Source organism: Scyliorhinus torazame, chromosome 1, assembly GCF_047496885.1.
Source record: "Scyliorhinus torazame isolate Kashiwa2021f chromosome 1, sScyTor2.1, whole genome shotgun sequence".
In the NCBI taxonomy this organism is placed as follows: Eukaryota; Metazoa; Chordata; class Chondrichthyes; order Carcharhiniformes; family Scyliorhinidae; genus Scyliorhinus; species Scyliorhinus torazame.
Genome location: NC_092707.1, coordinates 259,474,137 through 259,495,016, shown reverse-complemented (window position 1 = coordinate 259,495,016; position 20,880 = coordinate 259,474,137). Strand labels below are relative to the sequence as shown.

The following is a 20,880-nucleotide window of genomic DNA, read 5'->3' as shown; positions in this document are numbered from 1 at the left end:
TCCGGGTTAAGGCCTGTCTTCAAATCACGGACAGAGGAACATCATCAAAGAAACTGTTAAGTGTTTGTGAGCTGATATTGCTGACAGGAAGCTATAGACTAAAAATGCTGTAAAGTGAAAAGGCTTGCATTGCAAACTGGCAGGAGTGAATTCTGGAGCGTGCTAATTCACTTGTGACAATTACATTCAAGGCATAGAACTTGTAAATAATTGGATGGAACAGCTGCCAATTTGTGCTTTGTTTTGCATAAAGTGGGAGTGGATGGAGCACTAGCACTGTGACTAACCAAATGCAAAATTCTCCTTAATTCCTTTGTCATGCTGTCACCTCCCAGTCCATATACAGAGGATCACCGGTCAGTAGTTTCTATGTCAGTCAATCTGATTTTACAGCATGATTGCATTTCTGTTTATGTGCTGTTTGCTTTTTTATACTCTCTATCTGTAGAACAGCATCAAAACAAATACATCCTTTCCCTGCCCTTTGCCGGCTAGAACCTCCCATGTGTGGTGGTCTTTCCCTGTGGAAATATGTACACACTGAAATTCAGCATGAATCCTTTTCTATGTGCACCCCACCCTCTGAAAGTCCCTCTGCAAACCCCTTCACTTTCCCCCTCATTTTCCTTCTTTCAAACACCCTTTAAAACCATCTCTTTGACCACATTTTGCTCATATCTCCATCACTGGCTAAATGTCCTTTTATTTTTTGACATTGTGCTTTGGGAATTGTTTCTATGTTAAAGTGCTGCATAAATGCATGGTCGTTTCACTGCGGAGTGCGATTCCAGATATAGCTGCCATTCAACATCTCCCGTCTGGTATCGGAACCTTGTCACCAGATTCCATTAGAAGAAACAGGCCTCCAAATCGCTGAAACCGTCCTCTTTTGAATGATGCCTTCAAACAATCTAGGGCACGGTGCTCTGGATTTGTTTTGTATTGACGTTTTCCCATTTAATTTTTTTTTAAATTTAGAGTACCCAAGTCATTTTTTCCAATTAAGGGGCAATTTAGCGTGGCCAATCCACCTACCCTGCACATTTTTGGGTTGTGGGGGCGAAACCCACGCAAACACGGGGAGAATGTGCAAACTCCACATGGAGAGTGACCCAGAGCCAGGATCGAACCTGGGACCTCGGCGCCGTGAGGCAGCAGTGCTAACCACTGCGCTACCGTGCTGCCCTTACATTTTCCCATATTTTTATTCCGTTGATAGGAAATGGGCTGGAAGGCTGGATACTGTTGGGATGTTGGAAGAGAAGTGTTTTAAAAATAACTTCAGTTGGGGGATAAATAAAAAGAGCTCATGCTTTTTCGAACTCTCGCTCACACCAATCACCTGCACATGGTGATTCATTGCGGAGAAAAGTGACAGAGGCATCCTACTGGTTGTGCACAAGGGTGTTTATTGTTCAATACAGGTCTCCACTCTCTCAATCTTGCCGTCCCCCCAACCCCCATCCTCCACACGCCACTACACCCCCCACCACTCCCTCACTCCCTACCTACCACATCCCCCCCTCCCCTGGTGTCCTCAGTGATCCTCGATGTGCTTGGCCTTCCTTGCTCTACCGCTATGTCTAAGTGCCTCCTCAGGATGTACATCTGAGGTGGAGGCAGCCAGCTGCTTACCTTGTCCCGTGGCCTTCGATGCCCCTGGTGGGCGTCCTTTGGGGGCTCTGGGGCCGGAGGGCCACGGCTCACCTGTCGACAGCCCATGCACAGCCGTGTCGCCCTGTCCCGTGTGCTGGCTGCGAGACGTGGCATCATCAGAGGGGTGGAACTTGGTCCGCCTTGGGACAGAGGGGCAGCTGGTTTGAGCCCCGGCTGCCCCTGCAGCATCTGGCTCTGCCAGCCCTGAAAGTTCCCCAATGTCTGCACCATCGTGTCGACACCCTCGGCGATGCTTCTCAGTGACTGGGACAAGCTCTGCAGCGCCTCGGCCATGCCATTCTGAGACACGGCGCCTTGGCCACCTTCACTAATGGTGGCGACATTGTGCACCAGACTCTCCACTGCGGGCACCACCCTAGCAGTGTTGGCCTCGGTGCCACTCATTGCCGGCGACATCTCCTGTGCCCGTGGCCTCCGGTACTCCTCCAAGGTGCTATGGATCTTCTGGAGTGACGCTGACATCTCCCTCTGAACGTCCCGGCCACTCTCTATCCGGGTAACCCTGTTCCAGAGGCTCAGCATCAGGCTGGGAACCCAACTGGGTCCAGGGATCCAGCAGCCCTCTAATTGCTGTCTCGCTGGGGGTTCCTGCCTCCACCAGATGTGCATCATCAGCCGTGTGGTGCTCACCAGATTGTGCTCCAGAGACTTGTCCACTAACATTTCCCACCGAGGTGTGTATATCTGCGCTGGTGGAGGGTGGGGATGACAGCTGTGCCGTGACTATAACAGTTGCATGCTCTGAGCTCTCCGAGGTAGTCTCCTCAGAGCCTGGAGAGGGGGCCGCCTGAGATGGGATGCGCCATCAGCTGGAGGACCTGAGGTCATTTGAGCGATGGGTCAGTCAGTAAGGCAATCGCTACTCACGTTTGACAGGTCCTCCGGGTGGTACCCGGTGCTTCCTCACCTCTGTGGCGTCTGCCAGCCTCCACGTGGGTGACCGATCTGTCCTCGGCCACCCCGGTCACCGCCAGGGCCCGCTCCTGGAAGGAACTGAGGATTCTCAAATCCGGCACCCCACCGTCTATGCACTCTCCCGCCGTTTACGGGAAAGTGTTTCCTGAGGAGATACAGAGAGGGCATCGTTAGCCGCACACATGATTCACAGTTGTGGGTATGTGTGTGTGAAGGGAGGGTTGGGGTGGAGGGAGGGTTGAAGGGGATGGGGTGGAGGGAGGGATGGGGGTTACCTTGGGGGTTGGGGGGTCGATGCTCCCTTGGTGGCGGTGGGGGGGGGCATTGGTGTCTACTCGTGCTCCCGGTGTAGATAGTTGACCTTCTTTCGGCACTGAATGCCAGTACTCCTGGTCGCACTCCCCGAGCTGACAGCTGATGAGCACTGGCTGCCTTGTGGCTCACCCTCCGGGACCCCCGGGGGAACACGACATGGTTCCTGGCCTTCACGCGTCCAGGAGCCTCCCCAAGTTAGCATCCCCAAATCTTGGGGCTGTTCTCCTCGGTGCCATTGTTGCGAGCTGGCTGTGGTTGGCTGAGCAAGTGCAGCTTAAGTGTTATGATAGTCCACCAAAGAAACTCCGTGTTGCTGGTCATGGATTCTGTGGGTCCTTGCTTGACTGATGAGCCGGATCCTAGAGCCTCATCTTCGACCGCACACTTGGCAGGTGTTTCTGGGAGGTGGGAACACACAATAGGATACTGAAAACAAGCTATGCTTCTCTTACAGATTAAACTGGTCAACATCAATTCCACCGACATCGTTGATGGAAGACCGTCAATTGTGCTTGGCTTGATCTGGACGATCATTTTGTACTTCCAGGTTGTACTTCCTATCTTTTTACACCATCTCACTTACAGTTATGCAGCTGATTGTGTGTTCCACTATGGCCATCAGTTTCATTGGCATGTCCTCCAACCCGCAGATCGAAGAGCTGACCAGTAATCTGACGCTACTGTCGTCACTGTCCAGCAGCACCTCCTCGGTGGACAGTCTGGCGAACTCCGAAACCGGGAGCCCCCCATCCAAGAGAAAGGTCGTCACCAAGTTTAAGGGCAGTGCAAAGAAGGCTCTCCTGAAATGGGTGCATTACACTGTAGGGAAGTGAGTTCCACTTCAAATCTCCCACTAGTAAATGAGTGCAAGATGTGCTTGGGGTTTTCATTTGTTGTCCAACATTTTTTGCATTTATTTTGTGGTTGCGGCTGGGTTGGAGTTTCCGTTCCCACTGAGGATGGGCTCAAACACCATTCTTGGAATGACGGGAATAGGGGCTGCGAAAACTATCTGCCGGTGGGTACTTAATTGAATCGCCACTTAAGGCCGAATGGGGTATTCCAGGTTCCTGCACCGGCATGAGCCAATTTAGGGGCCTGGAGGTGCACACCTAACAGCAAACTTTGAGACCATTTCTCCAGGAGGGCCGGGAGGTGTGCCCTGCCTCCCTGGGGGCAGAAGCAGCCCCAGGCCACCCTGTGGAGGATTTCTCACACCTGTAGTGGTGGCCTTGCTGCTGAGTCTAATTCCTCATTACTCATTTACCTTCCATCACACCTTGCTGCTCCTGTTATGCAGGAAGGCTTCTGATTGGTTCTTCTACTTTGAGAGCTTGCCCGTGGTCCTTAATTGGATGCAGAATCTGTCCCCATGCCAATTCAGGGACCTTGCTGTGGATTGTGACACATGCGAGTGTCGTGCCCTCTGTCTTCCTACCCTACCCTGCATCATTTGCCAGTGTTGTAATATAATGTAGCCGCAGTTCTGGCTTCTCACAGGCACGTGCTGTTTTGTAGGCGGATTGGCATCGAGGTGAACGATTTTGGACAGAGCTGGCGGACTGGACTCACCTTTCATTTCGTCATTCACGCCATCCGTCCGGACCTGACGGACCTGGAGAAGGTCAAGAGCCGGTCCAACCGGGAAAACCTAGAGAGTGCTTTCGCCATTGCTGAAAATCAACTCGGAATTCCAAGAATCCTGGATCCTGAAGGTATCAGCTACTGATTGTGGGGCAGTTTTCAAGACATGTTATTTGACAGTGTTATTGGTGTGGGATAGTCCTGACATTCCGTGGGGATTTAGGAAGGCTCTGATGAGGTTTACACCTGTAGGGTATGAGGTAGTAAAGATATGCAGATAGACTGAAGAAACTACGGGTTTTCTCCTTCCAGCAGAGTCAGCTCTGAGGAGATTTGATAAGGTATTTAAAACTACAGCCCATTTAGACATAGCAAATAAAGAGAAACTGTCTCCATTAGGTGATGGTTCAACAACATGAAAACACAGACTTAAAGTGATCTGTTAAAACAAAAGAAGCGACATGAGGCAAAATGTTGTCACCAAATGAATGATTAGGATTTGAAATGCACGGTCTGGTAGCTGGTAGATAGTGGATGGAGATTCAATAGTGGCCTTCAAAGGCAATTGGGAGTAGACAAGAAATGTAGGGGTATGGGTAAAGCTGAGGAGTGGAACAAACTCGATCATTCCTTGAAAGAGCCCACGCAGGTTTGACGGGACATATGACCTCAACTGTTCGACCTTTCCCTCCCACCCACTGTAAGTCCAGATTCACTTGAGGGAGCTTCCAGGCGGTGTCAGTGCAAGTAACTGAGAAAGTTCCCTGCTGAATTTCGGGGTCCTTCATTTACTTCCAGGCAGTGAGCACAATACCAGCAGCAACACTGAGGGAGTGCTGTATTGTCAGAGAGGCTGTGTTTCAGATGAGGCATTAAATCAAGACCCCCGTCTTCCCTCTTGGGTGGATAGAAAAGATCCTGTGACACTATCCAAAGAAGAGCAAAGGATGTCTCTCAAAGTCCTAGTTAACATTCTACCCTTAACCTACACCACCTCCAAAGGGTGACATGGTCCCTCATTGCTGTGGCTATTATGGAGTCCTGCTGACGTCAATTATTTAAACAGTAATCATCTGTGAAGTCATTTGGAATAATGTGAGGGTCTGACAGGTGCAGTAGAAATGCCCACCCTTTCTTAAGATGTACTAAAGTGACATTTATTCAAGCCCATGCACTTTATTGAGCGCTCCAGCTAACCTATAGTATCCATCACATCTAAAGCTAGTAGATTAACATATGTCATCCCTCACAGCTATTAGGATCCTGATTGAGGTGGGTTTGAGCTCTCACTTTGAATCTGGGACTTCCCTGATGTGTATGGCTGACCCACAGATTCAGAGCCACCTGGATGCCTGCGGGAATTTGCATTGATAGACCTTTTCAAAATAAATTTAAAGTACCCAATTCATTTTTTTCCCAATTAAAGGGCAATTTAGCGTGGCCAATCCACCTGTCGTGCACATTTTTGGGTTGTGGGAGTGAAACCCACGCAGACACGGGGAGAATGTGCAAACTCCACACGGACAGTGACCGGGGGCCGGATTCGAATCTGGGTCCTCCTTGGAGCGTGAGACAGCAGTGCTAACCACTGCACCGCCATGCTGCCCTTCGCTGATAGACTTTGCAGAGAATTTAAAAAATAATTTAGTTTAGAGTACCCAATTCATTTTTTCCAATTAAGAGGCTATTTAGCATGGCCAATCCACCTACCTTCTTTAGCTGGTGGGGCAAAACCCACGCAAACACGGGGAGAATGTGCAAACTGCACACGGACAGTGACCCAGAGCCGGGATCGAACCTGGGACCCTGGTGCCGTGAGGCAGCTGTGCTAACTACTGCGCCACCGTGCTGCCCAGACTTTACAGAGAATTATGTAGAATTTACCAGCACACATTTCGCTCAGCTGGTCAATGTTGGTGTTTATGCCGAAATGGAAATATCTCTATGCCTGCCCTATCAAGTCCCCCTATAATTTTAAATACCACTATCAGGTTAGCCTTCTGATTTCTTAGCAAAAGAAATCCCAGCCTGACAGACTTCCCGGATAGGTAAAACCTCTCCTGTTCCTGTATCAGGACTGTGTTCTAGTTGGCACAGCTCTCAGGAAGGGGAAGGTGCTGCCATGTCAATGCTCCCACCTCAACTGGCCAGTGCGGTATAACCTGAAGATAGGAAAGTACACAGCGCTCTGGATCTGCCCTCACCCCACTTGAATCTGCACTGTAAATTCTATGATTCTATGAATCCCTCTGAAACGAAGAAATCAGGCATGGGAATTAAATGCTGTTCCAGCCAGTGAAACCCACATCCCATGAATAAATTTTAAAAAAAGATCCCTTACCCCATGAGCCTTAGTGTTGTTTATCCCTCTTGCTCTTTTGTGGAGGTACTATAGGATGTTGCCGTATATCATTAACCCTAAATTAAATTTTCAGAGCTAGGAAACTCTAGCATTAACATTTCATTCAATCAAGTCAAGTCAATGAGATAATAAAACACAAACATTTACATGTCGTGTATCTGAGATATAAACACAAATGCTCACATCACCAAGGACTCCTTCAGCTTGCCTCCGGGTGCTCAGGTTTCCTCCTACATTTCAAAGATGTGCAGCTTAGGTGGATAGGCCATACTAAATTGCCCCTTAGTGTCCAAAGGTTACATGCGGTTACGGGGATTGGGCAGGGGGAGTATGCCTAGGTAGGGTGCTCTTTCAGAGGGCTGGTGCAGACCTGATAGGCCAAATGGCTTCCTTCTGCACTGTAGGATTCTGTGTTTATGCCAGCCTCAGAAACACGAGATTATAAGTCCCCACGGAGTTCCAGCAGCTGTCCTTTTTAATTGAACTCCATCCTCTTCATGTAACGCTTGATGCGACCATCAATTCACACGAGATAGAGAGTTGAAGTGAACAGTGGCTTTAATCAACTAGAACAGTGCCTGCCTGTGACTGCTCTGTAATGAGAGCCGCCTACAGGGCAGCTTCTCCATATACCACCCCTCAAGGGGGCGGAGCCAGGGGCGGAGCCCACAAGGGCACCAATATGATACAAACGGTGTAATACAAAACAATGGTCCATAGGTGGAGCCCACAAGGGCAATAACATAGTACAATGCAATACTGTGGTGAATGGTTGCCATAATACATTCACCACAACGCTATTATGTCAATACATTCTAACTGAAGCTGGTTAATCTCTCTTTAATGGGTTTGTGTAATAGCATCCACATATTCAACAGGAGGAATGGTGGATCAAGAATGCCCTTCATTTTAACTCACCCCAATACATTCAGAATGAGGCCCATTCATCCCAGACAACCTGGCTAAATTCACTTGACTAATTTGCAAGGTACCAAGCACATTTCGTAATGCTCCAGGTCAGGCTTTTCAAGGCCATAGCATGAGTGGTACTAATATATTTTTACGCAGAGGGTAGTGGGTGCCTGGAACTCACTACCGGAGGAGGTAGTGGAGGCAGGGACGATAGGGACATTTAAGGGGCATCTTGACAAATATATGAATAGGATGGGAATAGAAGGATACGGACCCAGGAAGTGTAGAAGATTGTAGTTTAGTCGGGCAGTATGGTCGGCACGGGCTTGGAGGGCCGAAGGGCCTGTTCCTGTGCTGTACATTTCTTTGTTCTTTGTTCTTTGTTCTTATATAGATGTACTAATTTGAAAGCTGACTGTGGTTATTCGACCTGATACAATACATCCGCATGGAATCCTGAAATGTATGACCTGTTCGACATATTCACGTTGACAGATTGACTGGAGTTGGTTCCATTCTCACATTCCCACCCCCTGTACGCAGGGTCAGATTGGTTTCCCACACCCACACTGTCTGACCTTGGATGTTTCCCCAGCCAGACTTTGTGGTTTTGGCTGCTTTAGGATTTTGTTTTTAAAAAGTTTTTTTTTAAAATTCCAACTAAGGGGCAATTTAACGTGGCCAATCCACTTATCCTGCATATCTTTGGGTTGCAGGGATGAGACCCACGCAGACACGGGGAGAATTTGAAAACTCCACATGGACAGTGACCCAGGGCCGGGATCAAACTCGGGCCCTTGGCCCTGTGAGGTAGCAGTGCTAACCACTGTGCCATCGTGCCACCACTGCTTTAGGACTTATTGGGCCAGTGCCATGAATTGTAGCGTGCTCCAAACTGGGGGTTGGTGGGAGTTGGCTTGTGGGGGGGGTCATTTAAAAGACAGTGGTTGCGGACTGTGGTTGAGTTCAGGGCCAGCAGCAGGAGTGGCAGTGCCGATGCCACCTACCCTGTACTGAATATTGCCCGTTTAAGAGGGAATTGGCGGCCTATTATCTGTTACCAAACGGGAAAGGTGGCCCTGTGAGCCATCAATGGGGCTTTAAGTGCAACCACCCAATACAATTCCATGGGAGGTGGTGCGAAGAAAGTCTCCCAGTGTCATTCCTGCATCACCTACACATTATTTAGATATTTCTACCTGTTTAAGGCAGGAATTTCCTGCCCGTCCCAAAAAGGTGCCTCGGATTGGTGTCAAGACTCCGCTGCGTGGTCCACCGCCCCTGATCCTCTGTATAAAGCACCAACACAGGCCACTCTTCGAGGCTTTGAACCTCCCTAATCTCTGTATCCAGTCCTGCAACTCTCCAAGATCTCTACACTCCTCGTACGCATCCCGATTCCCATTCCGTCATGACTGGTGGCTGTTCCTTTCGCTGCCTGGATTGAGTTTCTGACCTTCCCTCCCTACAACAACAGCAACACTTATATTTATATAGCGCGTTTAATGCGGTGAAACGCCCCAAGGCGCTTCACAGGAGCGTTACAAAATAAAGTATGACACTGACCCCTCCATATGACTAAAGGTTTGGTAAAGAGGAAGATTTTAAGGAGCGTCTCATAGGAGGAAGACGAGATAGAGCGATGCAGGAGGGAATATCAGAATATGGGGTCGAAGGAACTTCCAATTGTGGAAGCCTTTCCACCTCACCCCCTCTCTCTCCTCCTTTGAGACATTCCTTAAAACCTACCTCTTTGATCAAACTTCTGGTCACCTGTCCTAATACCCCGTTTGGTGGTTTGGTGTCAGATCTTGCCTGACAGTAGTCCCATGAAACAACCAAGGACATTCTACTTTGTTAAAGGTTCAATATAAAAGCAAGTTTCAATTGTCGTTAGGGATATATACCAACTGCCATCAGATGGCACAAAGTACCACCACACCTAGGAGCAGAGCTGGAATGCACAACGTCATCATTGAGGCTCTCCACTCAAGCAGGACATGGCTTGTCAATAAAAGTGTATTAATAATTGTATAGCATTTGAGAAGAGGGTCAGAACCTGCTTTTCTAACAGAATGATGCTTTATGTACAGATGTGGATGTTGACAAACCTGATGAGAAATCAATCATGACCTATGTAGCTCAGTTCCTGAAACATTATCCACATCCACGGGAGACAGAGAGCGAACCTCTTGAGGAAGAGGTAAGTCATATCTACTGTTACCCTTATAATTCACTGTTGATTCAAAAGAACGATGCAGTACAGAAGGAAGCCATTTAATCTGGCATTTTAGAAGAGCCATCCAAATGGTCCCAATCGCCTGCTCTTTTCCTGTCCCCTTTGTCAAGTTTTTTCACTTCAAGTCTTTATCCAATTCTCCTTTGAACGTTACAATTGAACCCGCTTCCACCATTCTTTCATCCAACCTATTCCAAATCAGAGCAACCCACTGTGTAAATGATTTTGTCCCACATGTAGCCTCTGGTTCTTAAGCCAGTGAGCCTAAATCTGCGCCCTCTGCTTACCGACCCTTCTACCATTGGGAATATTTTCTACTTCTTAACTCTATCAAGACGATTCATGATTATGAATACCTCAGTTAAGTTTCTTAACCTTCTCAGCCTCGGGGAGAACAACCCCAGCTTCTCAACATAACTGATGACTCTCATCCTTTGCAGCATTTTAATAAATCTTTTCTGAACCCTATCTGAGACCCTGAAGCCCTGCTTAAAAGTGTAATTGAACAGAATGCCCCAGCTTAAGTCTCACCTGCGATTTGTAAAGGTTTAGCTTCACCTCCTTGCTTTTGTACTCTGTTTCAAATTGAAATGAAATTGGAAAGCCTCCTTGCTTTGAGAACTCGCTGGGTAAATGCAGCCCTTCCGCAATATGAAAGAAAGAACTTGCATTTATGCAGCCCTTTTACAACCTCAAGACATTGCAACACACTTTTCATTGAAACATGCCACTTGATTCCACGCAGCAAGGTTCCAAAAGCAACAACGTGACAATGATCAGATAATCTGCATTAGGAGAGTGGTCTTCTGGCACAGTGGGTAGGGTCCCTACCTCTGAGCTGCAAGCTCCAGGTTCGTGTCCCACTTCAGAATTTGATGGCCATGGACAGTGTGTTCACAATGTGGCCAAACAGGTTAATTATCAACCTGCAAACCCTTCCGATACATCTGACGGCAGGCAATAAGAGCAGGAAAGTTTCCTGGTCAGCTAACTGCTGAAGGCAACGGCAAACCACTGCCAGTACTTGCCGAGCATAGTCATGGACCAATCCAATGGAAGTTCATGGGTCGCCACACCCTCTTAGGCCCATGGGTATGAAGGGAGAGAAGAATCTGCTTTTGTGTAGTTTGCTCAAGAATAAATATTGCCATTTTCTTCAAAATGTGGCACCTCCCCAGTGCGGCACTGCCTTGGTACTGCACTCGCGTATCTACTTGGATTGTGTTCTTAATGGCTGGGATTCTCCGAAACGGCGGCTAAGTGTTGACGCCGGCGTAAACACCGGAGCATTTCACGCCAGCGTCAACAGGCCCCTTGGCCCAGCGATTCATTTAGCTGAAGGGGGCCAGTAGGGCACCGGAGTGCTCCGCGCAGCTCCGGCTGCCGATATGGGGCCCTACACATCCGGCCGTGGGTCTGCCCCGTGCAACATGGCGGACTCGCACAGCAAGCCGGCCCCCACAAAATAGGCCCCCCTCAGATCACGTGTGGCCACCGATCGGTGGCCCCCGATCGGAACCCTGGCCGTCCTGGAGGACCCCCCCCGGTGACGGATCCCCCTGTCCCCCACCAGGGCGGCCGCAGCCGCCGCCACTCTGAGTGCCCGCCGAGTGGAACCATGAGTGAACGACGCCGGCGGGAACTTGGCCAGCTGCCTTGTCGACCTCGCTCGCGGAGAATCGCGGGAAGGCATCGGAACCGATCGCGGGTCTGATGCCCCATTCTCTGCCCCTGCGCCGAGCGCGATTTCGTCGTGGAGGCTCGGAGAATCTCGGCCAATATCTCTGGAGTGGGCCTTGGACCCACACATTGACTCAGATGGAAGTGCTGCCATTGAAGTGCTGCTGATGTCGGCCTCTACGCTAATTGTTGACAGGCTACCTAACTGCAGGGAGCATCTTAACAGACCCAATTCCCTTCTTACCTGTCACGCACAGACGTGTATTCCTGGCAAAGTTACTAAAGAGTAATCAAGGCTCCTCATTTCACAGCTCTCCCCCAGGTGAAGAAGCTGGTTTTAGCGTCACATGTGGAGTATGATTCAGCGTTTGAAACCAATCAAGGGCTGATATTGAAAACCAGTCCTGGGATCACTCTTGTTTGATCCCTAGAGATCTAGTCATATTTTGGATACATTGGGTGGAATTTTACAATCCTCCCGTCATCGGCATTTTCCGGTCCCGCCGAAGTCAATGGAGTTTTGAACGACTCGCTGCATTTTCTGTTCTGCCCCCACCACACCAGGGCTGTGAAACTCTGCCCATTGCACCTACCGATCTCCACTACTTAACCTTGTCTGATGCTGATTACTGATGAGACAGTTTAGAGCATTGTCTCCCTGATGTCAGCTTTCAAATCACTGCAACCGTTCATAATCCTTGTCTCATGACTAAACAAAACTTGGGCTATTCAATTAATATGTCCCGAGTTTTATATCTGGAGTCTATAACATTTTATTTATGTGGCATTTTACGAGAAGGAAGTTATAGCAGTATTTTTGATGGTTTGACTTGGAGCCTAAGTGGCTCATAAATAGTGCATTTTCCAGTTAGTCCAGATCCTCTAGCTTTGTATTCAGATAGTTAAACTTGTGTAAACTTGAGCTCATCCAAAACTCTGCTGCCTGGATCATAGCTTGCACCAACATCCCATTCTCCTGGCACCCTCGGGGTAATGTAGGCTCACACTCCTGGTTTAGCAAAGCCTCAAAATTAAAATGTTCACCCTTGATGTCAAATCCCTCCAGGGCCTTGCCCCTCCCTAATGCAGCAACCTTCTCCAGTCCTACTCTGAGAAATCTTGCTCTCCTCCAATTCCCACCTAGATTTCCTTCATCTCACCATGGTTGTGTGTGTGTTCAGGCCCAAAGCTCTCTTCCTCTCTCTCCTCTAATGCTCTCCTTATAACCTACCAAGCTGTTAAGTCACCCTGAAGTAGCTCACTATTCCGATTTGCCTGATAAAGCTCCTGTGAAATACCTTTGGGACGTTTTACTGAACTAAAGCTGTATAATAATGCAAATTATACGTTGCTGCAGTGTACAATAGCTTGAGTTTATGAGACTTGCAGATGGCATCCTGTACTTTGTATTACTCTCACACAGTTCGTGCAGCTTTCCACACTTCCGTATTGTTTTAGTGTGCTTGCGCTACAAGACTGAACATTTATTGCGATCCAATCAGAAAGCATTGATACTAAAGTGTATCTTTTGAAAATTATGTTTTTTCCTTGGGATATAGGCGTCGCTGGCTAGGCCCAGCATTTATGCCCATCCCTTAATGCCCCTTGAGAAGGTGGTGGTGAGCCACTGCCTTGAACCACTGCAGGTCTTGCGGTGTAGCTATACCCATTATGCTGTTAGGGAGGCGGCTCCAGAATTTTGATCCAACAATAGTGAAGGGTAGTTCCAAGACAGGAGGGGAGCCTGCAGGTGGTGGTGTTCCCATGCACCTGCTGCCCTTGCCCTTATAGATGTACATTTGTCAAGGCCTGGAGCCCAAATGCAATATCAGGTACTCTCGACGTGGACTGTTTTTTTGCTGCACCACATAGCCTTTGACTAACATCAAGTTGTCTTGATGTCTTTGATCATTCTCATTGGTAAATATTTCTGAAATCCTCTCGTGACGTTGCGTCTATCTCAGTCACAATAATCTGTCAGGTTATCTACGGTTCAACAAAAGGATTATGCAACATTGTGAACTTAGGTTTGAGTGAATGCAAATGGGCATAGACAGTAACTGAAACAGAAAATGCCGGACAAATACTCTGCAGATCTGGCAGCAACTGTGGAGAGAGAAATAATGGGCGGAATCTTACCATATTTTTCCAGAAGTGTCAGGCTCAGACTGAAAACTGGGGTGTAGCTCATCAGTTACACACACCGTTTTCTCTTCAGACCTTGAGCCTCTCTAAAGTAAAAAATGAGTGGCCGTAGTTTACACCTTCGCTCTGGCGGGACGGGACTTGATGGAGCTGGCGCCCGACTCCACAGCGATCAGGGCGGCATCTTTAAAGGGGGCCCCAATTGGAACAGAAACTGGACGGCCCTTAGACCCCCACCATTGGGGTATCGGGGTCCCTCCTGACAATCATTGGGGGCTTCCCCCCCTCTCTGCCCCCCCCCACCACTGCAGAGGTATTGCTGGCGTTTCCTCCCCCTCACAACCTGCTCTCCTCCCTCCATGCCAGCAAGCTCCTTTCCTCCCACAACCCACTCTCTACCCATCCCTCCATCACACAATAATGGAAAAGAAAACACCCTCCCCCGCAAGGGGCTCCCCCGCCCTGGCACTGCCCCTGGCACAGGTTGTCGCTGCTTGTTGGTACTGCCAAGTTGGCACTGGGGACAATGCCAGTGGGCACTGCCAGGCAATTCCCTCGCCTCCTTGCGGCTGTACTTTGGCCCCTGGACTGAATCCCGTATTTAAAAAGCTGTTGTAAACCTCGCCAACATGACGTGACGTCGGCGAGGTATGAATCGTTAATCATATTAAAAATTGTTCTAATGCATTTAAATGGGGCGTGAACCTTGTGACGTCGGTGAGGGGCGGGGAAAATCAGGAAACGCAATTCTCGCCAGATTTTCCGCCCGTGCCGCCATTCTCCGTGACAGCGATTGCGTGCTGAAACTCCAATGTATCAGGCTGGTGACCTTTTTTCAGAACTGGGAGGGCCTAAAGATGTTCAAGCAATTCAAGAAAAGAGGGCAGGGGAGGAAAGAAAAGGGTGGAATTCCGAAGAGATTAAATGTCAAAAGGGTGCAAGACAAAAGGTGATGGGAATGGGACAAGTAAAGAAACAAGTGATGTGTCTAGCGGGAGTGTAAATGGGAATAGCAGAATCACCACCACCACTGTCACCCAAAAAGAGGTCAGGGATTATGATCTGAAATTATTGAACTCAATGTTGCCTCAGGAAGGCTGTAAAAAAAAAAGTTAAAGATGAGTTGATGTGTCTTCAGCTCATGTTGGGCTTCATTTTAGCAGTGCAACATGAAGAAAGAGTGGGAGTGAAGCGGAGATTTCAAATGTCAGGTGGCCAGAAATCCGGGGTCACATATGAGAATTCAATAGCCATGCTCTACAAAGCAGTCACCCAGTCTATTCTGAGCTCCTCACTGCAGAGACCCCACCGTGAGCAGCTAGCACAGTATGTTAAATCGAAAGTCGATACCAGTAAATTTGCTCTTCATCAGGAAGGAGTGTTTAAGCCTTGGGCAGTGAGAGAGGGAGGGGAGGTAAAATGACAGCTGCATTGCTTCGGAGTGTGCCCAGAAAAGGTGCCATGGGAAGGGCAGAGGGTATGGGGGCAGGGGGGGGGGGGGGGGGGTGATTGAGGAATGGACCTGGAGGGAACAGTCTCTTTTGATGGCTGAAAGGGGAGGGGAAGGTGTGTTTGGCCGTGGCATCAGGCAGATGTTGAGGTTGAGAGTGAGAACAACGGGAACCTTATCATAATTCTGGAAAGGATGGACAGTTTGCTTCTACCATTGTTCAGACTCTAATTACTCACAGCACCACCTTATAACCAGTCTTTCACTTGTGCTACTGTTACTATCTTGTGTTCTGTCAGCGGGAGGACCGACTGATGCTGAGGGAGGCGAAAGCCTGGCTGGAGCAGTTCGAACGAGACATCACAAGGATGCAAATGGCTGAGGCAGGTTTGCAGGAGCGATACCAGGTGAGTTTGCATCTTCCACCTCTTTTGTCATTTTTGAGGGGCGGTCCAATCGATCACTTTTAAATCTCGTCAGACAAGATGGAGAGAAATGATTTTCTCTCATGGGAGGAGAACCCTGAATGAGGGGGAATAATCTTAAAATTATAGCCAGGTCAGGTGTGAAACCAGGAAACACCTTTTCTTACAAAGGTAGAAATTTCCTACTCTCCCCCCCCAAAAGGCTTTGATTTTAGGGTTCAAAGAATAAAGCTCCAAGTCCACCTCCATGTGACACATACCGTCCAACGAGGACATAAGTCGTTCTTGGTCAAAATCCCGGACTGCCCGGTCTAGTAACACGATGGCCACTGCAGTGGTTCAACATGAAACATACCCTCATCGCCAGTGAGAGGGTGGGCATTGTAGCGAGTGAGGAGCCCTGAAAAGGTGAGTGAAAAGTAGTTTATTTCCTACCCACAGGAAATACAGCAACTAAGCAAACTCCAAGTCCCAGCCGGGACCATCCTGAGATGCCGGCTCCCTCTTGGGTCGGATTTTATCTTGGGGGGAGCCTCGGTTTTACCTCGGCGGGGGCGCTTGTGAAAAGTGGGCTTATATAGATGGTTGGTTGTTACAGTTTTATTTTCACCCCTGCTCAACTGGTGGGGCTTCTCACTGGTTAACAGGCAAACCTTGAATAATGTCAAAACCTGTTCAAGCATGGCAGTTTGGCGGGAAGTCAGGCTGCGTGATCTGCGCACCGTTTAATTCGAGCAGTGCATTTTCTAGTAAGGGTTCATTGATCTGCTTTTGCAAGTAATTTATGCATTTATGTTTCCTCAGTGGTTTAAAAGTTTTCGAGGTCAGTATGAAGTTAAAAAGAAGCATGTTGAAGCTCTAATTCAGCCCATCCAGAAAGATGGGAAGCTATCGCTGGATCAGGTTACGGTGAAGCAAATATGGGAGAGAGTGTCAGCCAGAGTAAGTTATCAAACAGTGACTCTATAAAAGTCTTACTTACATCAGTCTTGACCTGTCTCTGCTCCTTTTGTTTATTGTGATGGTTTCCCAGCAGGATAAGCGTGATGAATGTGACCTTTTTTTGAGATGGGTGTTAATTATGTAACACACATCTCCCTAGACTTTGCACATATGTTGCCATGTGAACCGCTGCTCATGAATTTTAATTCTGCCCTCACAAGGGAGCTAGTGCCTGGAGTTAGTTGAATTGGTGAAATGACGAAAAAAGGGATTTATGTGGAAATAGAATACTTCCCATCTCCAGAACCATTTCTTCTTGAAGTCACTGCTTCTTTTTTTGATCGCGTTGACTGAGGGATGAATATTGTCCAGGACAGAACCACCTGCCTTTCTTCAGAAGTCACCAAAGGATCTCTTACATCTGGCTAAACATCACATAAAATAGACAGCAGCCCCAACAGTACAGCACACTCTCAATACTGCGCTGAAATGCCAGCTCAGATGTCATGCTCAAGTCTCGGGAACATACATTTGAATCTATGACTGAGGTGTAGGAGAAGGCTAATCAGCCCCTCCAGCCGGCTCCACCATTCAGTAAGACCATGGCTGATCTCATTGCAGCCTCATCTCCACATTCTGCCATCCCTGGTACCTTTGGCCAGGATTTTATCCTCCCCGCAGCGAGTTTTCCCGCGATGGATGCAGTGAGCCATTGACCACCGCTGGGATCTTTCCATCCCGCCAGAGTATACAGGTTCTAACATGGCACACCCGCACCACCCCTGCAAACCTGCAGTGCGAAGGTCGACTTCGGTGGTACCGGAATATCCCATTGACGCGAAGGGCTGGAAAATCCTGCCCTTTGACTCTCTTTTTAGTCAAAAATCTATCAAACTTAGCCTTAAAAATATTCAATGACCCAGCCTCCGTGGCTTCCGGGAAGGAAGTTTCACAGACTCACATTCCTCCGAGAGAAAGAATGCGAGAGCCCGAATTGTTAAACAGTGTCCCCTGCTTCTAGCCTCTCCCAAAGGGGAGACATCCTCCGAGCATCCACCCTGTTAAGTCCTCTCAGAATCTTATGTTTCAATAAGATCACCTCTCAATCTTCTTGAACCCATAACCTTCTGCCCAGAGTGCTATCCGCTGTGCCAAGCTGATAGGAAATTACCCAATTCTCTCATGTTGACCAGGTTAGAATATATGCGACAACTGGGCGTGCATTGCTGCCTCACGGCGCCGAGGACCTGGGTTTGGTCCTGGCTCCGGGTAACTCTTCATGTGAAGTTTGCACATTCTCCACATGTCTGCGTGGGTCTCACCACCACAACCCAAAGGTGTGCAGGGTAAGATGGCTTGGTCACACCTTGGAAATTGCCCCTTAATTGGAATATATTTCTAAAAAACAATATATGCAGCACCATATGGTGGGATCCCGGAAGTTCAGAGGGACCTTGGAGTGCATATCCACAGATCCTTGAAGGTGACAGGGAAGGTAGTAAAGGTGGTTAAGAAGGCATACGGGATACTTGCCTTTATTAGCCGAGGCATAGAATGCGAAAGCAGGGAGCTCATGCCGGGACTTTATAAAACGCTGGTTAGGCCACAACTGGAGTACTGTGTGCAGATCTGGTCACTACATTTTGGAAGGTTGTGATTGCACTAGAGAGGGTGCAGGGGATATTTACCAGGATGCTGCCTGGTCTGGATGATCTGGGCTATGAGGGAAGATTGGACAGGCTGGGGCTGTTTTCCTTGGAACAGCAATGGTTCAGAGGGGACTGAATAGAGGTTAATAAGATTATGAGGGGCATAGATAGGGTGGATAGGACGGCACTTTTGGTGGTGGCACAGTGGTTAGCACCGCTGCCTCACAGCGCCGGAGACCTGGGTTCCATTCTGACCTTGGATGACTCTGTCTGTGTGGAGTTTGCACATTCTCCCCTCGTCTGAGTTTCCTCCGAGTGATCTGGTTTCCTTGCACAGTCCAAAGATGTGCAGGGTAGGTAGATTGGCCATGTTAAAATTGCCCCTTAGTGTCCAAAAGATGGGATGGGGTTACGGGGCTGGGAGGGGGGGGGGGGGGGGCGTGGGCCTGGGTGGGGAGCTCTTTTGAGGGTCGGTGCAAACTTGCTCTGCCTAATGACCTCCTTCTGCACTGTAGTGATTCTATGATTAGTAGAGGGGTCAATAGCCAGAGGACATAGATTCAAGGTCAGAGGTAGAAGGTTAAAAGAGTAGTTGAGGGAAAACATTTTCACTCAGAGGGGGGTGGGAGTCTCCCCCCCCTTACCCCCTTGTTGGCAGGGCTGTAGTTTCAAAATTCCCTCTAGTCCCCTTTTCGCATCCTACCGTTACTCTCTGCAAAGCAGGTACATCTTCTAAATATCACCATGAGCTTCGGGCAAAGGGTCCTAGTCAGGGATTAGGCCTGCTGCTCATGGGAGGTTCTGCTACCTCCACAGCCAAGTCTCACTGTAGCTGATTGCGGGGTTGCCATTTGGCATCTAATAGGAAGCAGGTCAAATGTTTGCCTTGTCTTCCTCAGCTTCTGGATTGGCACATCATCCTGGACAAGTCACTCCCTGGCCCCCTGGGCACCATTGGAGCTTGGCTGCACAGGGTGGAGGCTATCCTCGGGGAAGAAATTGCCATTCAGCAAGCGCATGATGAGACAGCCAACATCATCCACAGGAAACTCGAGCAACATAAGGTGAGATCGTGGTGGGGAAGGTCTTTGGGGGGGGTGGGGGGGGGGGGTGGGGGGAAGCTGGGGTGTGCGATGGGATTTATCGCTGTGCAGCACCAGGTTCTCTCCACTGGAGTCCCATCATGTGCCCTACAATCCCGATCCTCTTAATCATAAAATCTTATCCGGACCTGTCTTGTTCAGGATTTTAAGCTATGCATTGGCAGGCACTTCGGCTAATGATTGTGGATTAATATACAGCACGGAATAATGGGAATATTATGGGAATGGATGAGCCAGTCCTATTAGGTACAATAGGGATGACAGTCACTTCATTCTGACGAAGACCTGTCGATCAGAAATGTCGGGCCAGATTTAACCTCGGGGTTTCAGGGCCCCTCTGTCAGGCTTAAATAGGGGTCAGGAGCCTGCACTGTGTGGGGAATAATTTCTCACTTTGTGATCTTCCTCAAATTGGCCAGTCAATGGCCGAAGGTAGGCTTGCCATCCAATTAAGGATGGTGGGGGGACTCTCGGAGATCGAGGCCCTCCAGCATTGAAGCAGCAGCTGAATGCTATTCAAGATAAGCGGGGAAGCGGGTACCCCAAAATGGAGGTGCATCCTCTCCGGGTTTTAAAATCTAAACATAACGGAAGGCTTTTGCGGCCAGAACGCCGCTGAGGGGGTTGTCCTTCCACAAAGCGGCCTGGGGTCGATGCAGAAGTCAGGTAGACAGGGGAGGGCTTCAATGCCTGCCTGAAGATCTGGTCTCCCGTTCTACTGGCCTCAGAGACCTGCAGGTTGACTGGAAAATCCGAGCCATGGCCAATAGGCCTCAAAATGCCTTGGCACACTTTAATTAGCTGTCTGCTGCCTGTGGGCAGTTAGCCCTACGTATCTCCATCCCGCCTTGGGGAAAATTGACAATTGGATGTAAAAATCCAGACGTAAATTAATTAGTAAAAGAAACAAAAGTGATATGAGAAGAAAATGTTTCACACAGCGAAATGTTAGCGTCTGGAATGCACTATCTGAGAGTGTGGTGGATGCTGGTTCAATTGAAGCATTCAAAAGGGAATTAGACTGTTACCTGATGAGGAAGAATGTGCAGACCTCCGGAGAGATGGCAGGAGAATGGAACTAGGTGAGTTGCTTATTTGGAGAGCTGGTACAGACATGATGGGCCAAGTGGCCTCCTTCTGCGCTGTAACGATGTGAAAGACCATGTTGCATAGAACCTAAAGCCCAGAATCAGGCCAACATGTCGAGGCTGATGTTAATCACATAAACAAAGGGAGGGAGTTAGCTTTATGTTTTTACCCCAAGCGAGCTAGCCTTCTAAAACATACCGAGAATGCATTTTTCTGGTGGGAAATATCACCTCATAGTCATCTAATTGAGAGGGAACAGTGCAGATGACTCTGGGTTCTCTCTAGTCAGGGCAGTTTCTATTGTAACATTCAGCAAGCGCATGATGAGACAGCCAACATCATCCACAGGAAACTCGAGCAACATAAGGTGAGATCGTGGTGGGGAAGGCAGAA

At 48.7% G+C, this 20,880-nt stretch overlaps 1 protein-coding gene across 13 annotated transcripts in view; it reads left to right on the top strand.

Annotated features, from left to right (window-relative positions):
• The window catches only part of syne1b (spectrin repeat containing, nuclear envelope 1b), a 669,902-nt gene that overhangs the window by 85,518 nt on the left and 563,504 nt on the right, over window positions 1-20,880 (top strand). For 11 of the 13 annotated variants that reach the window (XM_072505295.1, XM_072505285.1, XM_072505321.1 and 8 more), the window contains exons 5-12: window positions 336-356; window positions 3,362-3,454; window positions 3,558-3,736; window positions 4,426-4,622; window positions 9,859-9,968; window positions 15,579-15,686; window positions 16,509-16,646; window positions 19,195-19,359. In XM_072505295.1, coding sequence (XP_072361396.1) covers window positions 336-356; window positions 3,362-3,454; window positions 3,558-3,736; window positions 4,426-4,622; window positions 9,859-9,968; window positions 15,579-15,686; window positions 16,509-16,646; window positions 19,195-19,359 — 1,011 coding nt within the window. The remainder of the gene's footprint in view (window positions 1-335; window positions 357-3,361; window positions 3,455-3,557; window positions 3,737-4,425; window positions 4,623-9,858; window positions 9,969-15,578; window positions 15,687-16,508; window positions 16,647-19,194; window positions 19,360-20,880) is intronic. The other 2 variants (XM_072505314.1, XM_072505250.1) reach the window with 1 other exon arrangement.